Here is a 7,209-nt window from a genome sequence, read left to right as displayed (position 1 = left end):
CAAAGCCATAAGAAGGCATGTCAAACCACTTTCATTGCTGACAGCAAACGCTGCCTCCGCCACTGCTGACGTCGCTGCGTCGCAATTTGACGTGCCGCGCCGGTGCACGCGCTGTTTTTGTTGTTATTTTCGCATTAGATTTTCTTGACGCTCTTTTTTTGTATTTGAAGCAAACTTGCGCGGCCAACCGGGCACGCGGCAGCCTAACGCTGGCCGCTGGCCACTTAGCGCACAGACCAGTCAAGAGTCGTAGACTAATTGTGGCATTTGCCTCTTGACTTACTTACATACTTGTGCTAACTATGGCGCGCGGTTACTTAAGTTTTCATACCAAAAACCGTTATTTACGCCACAATCCTGTTTGACTTAGAACGAGTTTAGTGCGAATGTCGCAATCGAATGCAGTTAACTTCTGTTACTATTTTTTTGTATTTGCTTTATTAGCGCTTTTGGTTTTGGGACTATAAGTGTGTGTGTTTGTATGTGTTTCAACGATTAACGGAATTTTCTCAAAGGTTCCAAAACGCTCATTCGTTCGCGCATAAATCGTGCATGGCGCAGGCGCAGCCCCGCTATTTACTTGTTACTTTTTAAGTGCATATCCGAAATTCTCTGTTTTGAAATTTTCAATTTTTGTTGTTGTTGTTTGTTGTGGATGGCACGCTCTTGCCGCTACGGTCGACGCTTGCGCGCTTAAGATGATGCAAAAGCAAAAGCGAAAGTGAAACTTTGCTACGTTGTATGTCTCGAGGTTGTGTGTTGTGCAGAGTTTAAGCGTGTTTGAAAACGATTTTTCTTGAAAAAAAATTTAAAAACGATTTGGAATAAAAAAAACAGGTAACCTTTTGTTACTTAGTATTAAATATAATATTTAAAAACGTTTAATATTTTTTTTTTAATACTGATGTTTAATGTGAGACATTTTTAAGAGTTACCCAAAATCACCAGTTACCCAAAACCAATACTCACCAGACCAAAAAACCTAAGATTTGGTAATCATAACCCAACTTTGTTATTATCAAATTCTGGGAATTATATAACCACATCAATATCATCTTTCGTTTCTACTCGCTTGCTACGGCCAGCTTAAAATATATTAAGCATCCCAGTATCTGTTAATCAGACGCCAACTTTGTTGTTATCAAATTTTATTAGCTTGCCAATATACACTTCTTATTTCAAAAATTTTCAAGAGAGCCTTTTAAAACCCATAATCCTCTAATTATGATCTATGTCTAGTGTCTTGTGTTTAGTGTCTACGATGTGTCAGAAGAGCAATTGTAAACTGTTTATCTTCCCTTCTGGACACAAAAACCGTATGCCTTTCCATCAAAATGATATACCATATATGTATAAAAAAAAGACCTATACTTTTTGCAGTATACGATTCTTCAGACCTGAAAACATCGTTCCTTCTCAGTAGTCTAAATGAACAGTATTTTGTTTCTCTTTTCGACGATTTCTCATATTTTGAACGCTTCGAGTTCCTATAATTCTTATATATATTTTTCTTTATTCTTCTAAATGAAGCAGCATTTCGACACTTGACAAGTAATCTTACCGTTTTAGGTTAATCATATACGTAAGCGGTAAGCTCTGGCAGCTAGTGCTTCTTACTCTGTACATAAAGCAATAATTGTATTATTATTTTTCATTTAATAAATAAATAAATAAATAAAGTTAACCATACATATAAGACACTTTCTGAAAACAATTGACCCATCCAACATCAATTTCTAACCTAAAACTCCTACACTGAGGTAAAGTAGTTAGAAGGGAAGAGTGGCTGTCTGACGGCGCACCTTAGTCAGTGATACAATATTCCATCGCTCTTTTGTCTCCTCTCTGACCCACCCCACCCCAGTACGTAAAGCTTTATTTGTGCAACTTATGAAAAGGTATTCAGAAACCCTCAGGGACTGACTGCACCGGGATTCAGCAAAATGTATCATATTTATGTCGATTATGTATCTAAAAGTCTAATTGTAGGATTTTGCCTGCTTTGGCTAGTTCATCTGTTTCACAGTTACCGTGATATCCCAGGAAACCAATGCAGGTTTATCTTGAAAAAGGGTCAACTCAGTGATCAAGGCATTCTTTACTATCTTTAACAAAACTTTAAGAGACTTCAATGATCGTAAAATTGTATGTTAGATTCACTAAGGGATCGAGGCATTCTTTAACAAACTTTTACGAAACCCTAAGAAACTTCAAAGCTTTCAAAATTATTGGATATCCGTATATATAAATATATTCCTTGTTGTGAGCACACACCTTGTCATAACAATATGACTTTCTTTAATTGATCTCCGTCTGGAAGACACTGTAGTAACTGGTCTGGTAAGTTCAAATGTAGAACATTTTCTTTACAGACAAGGATTGCATGACACTTGGTTTCAAGCTCATTTTCTAAGCTATGTTTCACGAGTATAATAGTAGTGGGGAAGTTGCAAATTATTTCCTAGTACTTAATAACCTGTTAACGTTGCTTATAAAGTCTACCAATCTCGTAATGCTCCGAGTATATGGTTCTCATATAGTCAACAACAATTTTAAGTTAGAAGTGAAGACTTTTAGAGGTAATTGAAATTCATGGGAGGTAAAGTAGTATTCTTTCTTTACTTGGCCCCTAAGAAACAATGGCTGAGAGTTTAGATGACTCGTTTGTGGGGAGTACTATCATTTGCTGATTCTTCAGGCATTTCAAAATATTGCTTTAAAAAAGATATGACTAGTGGGCCTGTGGAAACTAAAGCCAAACCTAGCATCACTATATCAGCAGCAATAGGTGCAGATTGATGGAAAAATTACTCAAAATTACCTTAAGTGCAAAACAGCGTACGATCAAAAAAATCGAAATTTAGTTTTTAATTGCTTACGATTCACTACATCATATTATATATGTAATATCGTAAAATTTCAAGCTTCCACTCTTAGATATTATCAACATATAACCATTTTATAACCAAAATCAAAATTTTCTTTCAATATGAGTGCTTACATTATATCGTTTTTCTTCGCCTGTAAGTCTATGAAAAGTGATGTTACGTTATTTTGCATTTTAAGGGACGATATATTATAATACAACAACGATATGTAATTATTTTTTATTATTTTTCCCAAAGAATAATGACCAACCAGGGCATCCTTTGTGGCTATTACCTACATTAAATGCGCATGAAGACCACAGTGAAGGTGAAAATAAAATCAAAACCATATTTGTTGCAAACTTAATGAGCTCTCACTTGTGCCAAACGGTTTTTGCTGGCGCTAAAACTTATTTTCTCACAAAAAACTTATCAATCGCCAATGTTTTTTAGTCAATATTACAAATGACCAACACTAAATGCCTGTCACTTTCTATTTTTATCCAGTGGGCAAACGAGGCAGTTTCAATGGCAATGGAGCAGACGGCTAAATGCAGCCAGAATGTCCATTTGACAGCCTCGAAGACACATGTGGTTTGGCCCACTTTTCATGTTGCCACACAGCTATTGCCACATGCGGTGTGAATTTAGTAGCCAACTCGATAGCGTGTGTTTTTGAAAGCAGATAAAAAAAAATTGCAAGTGTGTGCGTGTGTGAATCGAAATTGAAAATAGTCAAGCGCACACACACAATTGTGAGCTACTAACTTGGCTAAAATAAATTTCCCTTTTCAACATTTTCACTTCATTTTACGTTTGTTTTTTTCTTGTTTTTCATTTATTTGTTGTTGTTTATTTTCCAGTGTTGGCAATGCGAATTCAATGCCATTGGCAGTCAACAGCAGTGGACGCGCGGACAAATTGCTGCAAAATGGCCATAACCACCAACAGCTGAGCGGCAACAACGAAAGCGGCTATAATAATAATAATAACAGCAACAACAACAACAACAACAGTGCCAACTACAATAAATACAATAATAGCAACAACAGCAGCAGCAGTAAGACAGTGATGATGACCACCAATGCCATTAGCAACAAACACAGTAACAGCAACAACAATAATAGTAACAACCACAGCAACAGCAGTAATAGTCTTTGCAGTAACAAAAGTAACGCTACTGCGAACATAGCCAGCGCCAAGCCGATAAATAACAGCAATAGCAAAAGCAACAACAACAACAACAACACCACCACCAATAGCCATATAGCTACTAAAAACGGACTAAACTATGCGAACAGCAATGATGGTTACGCCAGTTTACTAGTCGCCAGCGACGTTACTAGCACAGCGCCTTTCAGAGTGGTAACGGCCGCGAAGACGCCAACAGCTGCAACAGCAAAGGCTAAGCCGACAACAGCCGTGCCAAAAGCAACCGCCACGGCACCGGGTGCAGCCGTGCGCGTCAAGAAACAGTCTACCAGTTCAACAATTACAACAACAACAACCTCGTCCAGTATAAGCGCTACCGAACACAACGAAACGACCACGCCGGCGACGACTGCGACGGCAGCGGTGACGACGCCGACACGGGGCAACGGTAACGGCAAAGTCAGCCAAACGTCAAAAAGTGGCGATACCAAGTCGGCACAGAGTGGTAGCGTCGAGCGTCGCGGACGCACCAGTTCACATCAGTCGCACTATTCGACGGACAAAAGCGGCTCGTCCGGTTACTACAGTTCGAACGTTTGCTCTACATATTCACTAGACGAGCATATCTACTGCGAACCGGTTATAGATATCCTAGACGTGAGTCGCACGAATACTGGTGCTAACGGGGGCGCTGGTAAGGCTAGTAAAAGTGCACGCTCCGAGTGTACGAATACAAAAGCCAACGTCAATAGTGGTGATAATAGCAAAAGTAATCAAACAACAACAGAAATGAGCAGTAAAGGTGGTGGCGCAACAAAACGTTGTTACGGACGACGCAACGCGACAGCGGTGGCAAGTCGCAATGGCGAAAGTGGTATTGCGGGTTGTAGTGACCTGGACGGTGAGGATGATTGTGATGGCGATGCAGAGGATGAGTCTGCGGCGGCCGTGGTGGCGCGGCGTGGCAACAGCAAGGCTGGACGCAAGAATCAAGCAGTCGCAGAGACCGCCTTCGGCGCGGATAAAATACCCGCTAGCTTACAGTTCTTATTACAACGACAAACCTCCGATGAGTATGCCAACTCACAGCACTTCAGCGAGAATCTGCGCATACTTGAGACGAGCATAGAGAATCTCGATCGTCATTTAAAGAATTTTCCAAGTCTGAGTTCCCACGAACACATCGCTGCATTTGTACAGGCACATCATCATCACCATCATCATCATCTTGCGTACCTGCAAACGCCAACGTCCGTAGACACGGGCGAGAAGTTGGCTACGCGCGTGCCACCGCATGTGACGCAACATCAATTGCCCACCATTATGGAAGGTTACGATCCCGCCAATCAACCACGTCGTTCATGGCCCGATGACATGGTGGATGATTCGCTGCTCGACATTGACCTCGACTCATTTCTGCTAGTCAACGAACGTAAAGCCGGCGGTATTGGCAAGACGACACGTAAGTTGTCGCTGCATGCTGTTGGCGGCATCGATAATCCCACTTTTCTCACCGAGGAGCAGGAAGAGGAGAATAATTATAAGTGTGCGAAATACATCAATTCCTGCCCGGATGATGCGTATCATGTCGAAAGTGATATAGTTGCTGGTACTGGCACCGTCTCGGAGAAGTCCGTCTCGGTGGCCGACCACTATATGAAACGTTACGAGGATCAGCTGCACTTTCAGAGCACACGTGAACTGCTCGAAGATGTGCGCGATAAAATACGTTTACTCTCGCAGGCGAGCGGCAACACCAGCCGCAGTGGCAGCGCCAAAACGCATAGTCCTGAAATGTCATTGAGTGTGACCACACCCACCGAGCAATTGCCGCGCGAATTGGAGGGCATGATCAAGACGCTGAAAACCGAACTAGAAAACTATTTAGATCGCATGAATCAGCATAGTGAATTGGAGATACGTCAACTGTGTAGCGGTCTTGTGCGCAATCACAATATCGTCAAAATGACGAAGGCCTTCGAACGTCGTCGCTCAACGCACAGTCTCGGTACAATTGAATCGGATTACGGTTATGTCGGTGGTAACTACGAAGCAATTCGCGATGGCGTGCCATCAAGTATACGCGAACAAATCGTTTCCATACGCTGCGCGAGTGATCCGAATTTCAAAATGAAACGCAAATCGCTTACCGAAGTCTTTCCTGTCGCCGATTGTTATGCAGAGTCGGAAAAGTTGCAAACGCCCACGACTCAGATAGCACAACAGCAACTACGTCCTTCGTTACCGCGTCGCGATCGTGTGGAGCAACGACAACGCGAGCTCGATCAAAACGTGATCACTTTACATGTGCCTACCACACAATTGCAGCGTAATTTGTCCTTCCAACAGCCGGTACTGAACAAATTAGATGCGAAGTCATTGCAAACGCCGCCGACCGACGCCGAAATCAGCGGTAAGGGTGGCAACGCGAATGGCGCCGGTGCTGCGAGCGGTAACGGTAACGGTAGTGGCGCTGAATCCGGCGAATCGGGTGATAAGGACTCCATTCTGGAATGGCATCGAAAGAAGCCGAGTATTTGGGAAATGTACTACGGCACGAATCGCATGAATCAATCGTTGCTGGGCAAGCGCAACGGCATGGTCACAAACAACAACAATCAGGTTCCGATGTCCTATGTAAGTAATTGAATTATTGTTCACTTAATAATTTTATATTACCTTTGAATTCGTAGTAACTTGGAGACACGTTTTCATATATTTAAAATTGACAATTGTGGCAACCCTTGAACATTTTTTTATTATGGAAAGTAGCTTTTATCATGGAAATTACTTCGAAAAATTTTAAAAATTAAGTTTTTTTTAATTAAGTACGTTGTCATGAGACTGGTGGTAACCCTGTTCAAAAATATTTGGTATCTGAAATATGCACAAGGCTGATTTTTTCTTATGTAACATTTATCAGATATTTTGTTCTTAAAATAACTTAAAATGTTGAGTTATATGGCAACCATATTGCTGATAAAAGGTCAACTATGTTTATTTCCATGAAAAATCTTCATACCTATTTTTTCATCATACTTTCCAGATGTTACTTCTTTCCGATAGTTATTCTCAAAAAAATGTTTTCTTAACTTTTTCCATGTTCTGAGATTAAAAGCTTAAAATCTTTGTCTTTTGATACCAGAGGGAGGTCAAAAATATGTCTTAGGTTATAGACGAAATGATATGC

The 7,209-nt window shown here is 41.0% G+C and overlaps 1 protein-coding gene across 1 annotated transcript in view; it reads left to right on the top strand.

The window, feature by feature from the left end:
• The first annotated feature begins 3,734 nt into the window (after positions 1 to 3,734).
• Positions 3,735 to 7,209, top strand: part of LOC120771741 — a 40,598-nt gene continuing 37,123 nt past the window's right edge. Inside the window, exon 1 of the mRNA XM_040099913.1 lies at positions 3,735 to 6,656. Within this exon, the coding sequence (XP_039955847.1) occupies positions 3,750 to 6,656 (2,907 nt within the window). The 5' untranslated portion in view covers positions 3,735 to 3,749. The remainder of the gene's footprint in view (positions 6,657 to 7,209) is intronic.

Source organism: Bactrocera tryoni, chromosome 3 (assembly GCF_016617805.1).
Source record: "Bactrocera tryoni isolate S06 chromosome 3, CSIRO_BtryS06_freeze2, whole genome shotgun sequence".
Lineage (NCBI taxonomy): Eukaryota > Metazoa > Arthropoda > Insecta > Diptera > Tephritidae > Bactrocera > Bactrocera tryoni.
This window is presented reverse-complemented; position numbering and strand designations above follow the sequence as displayed.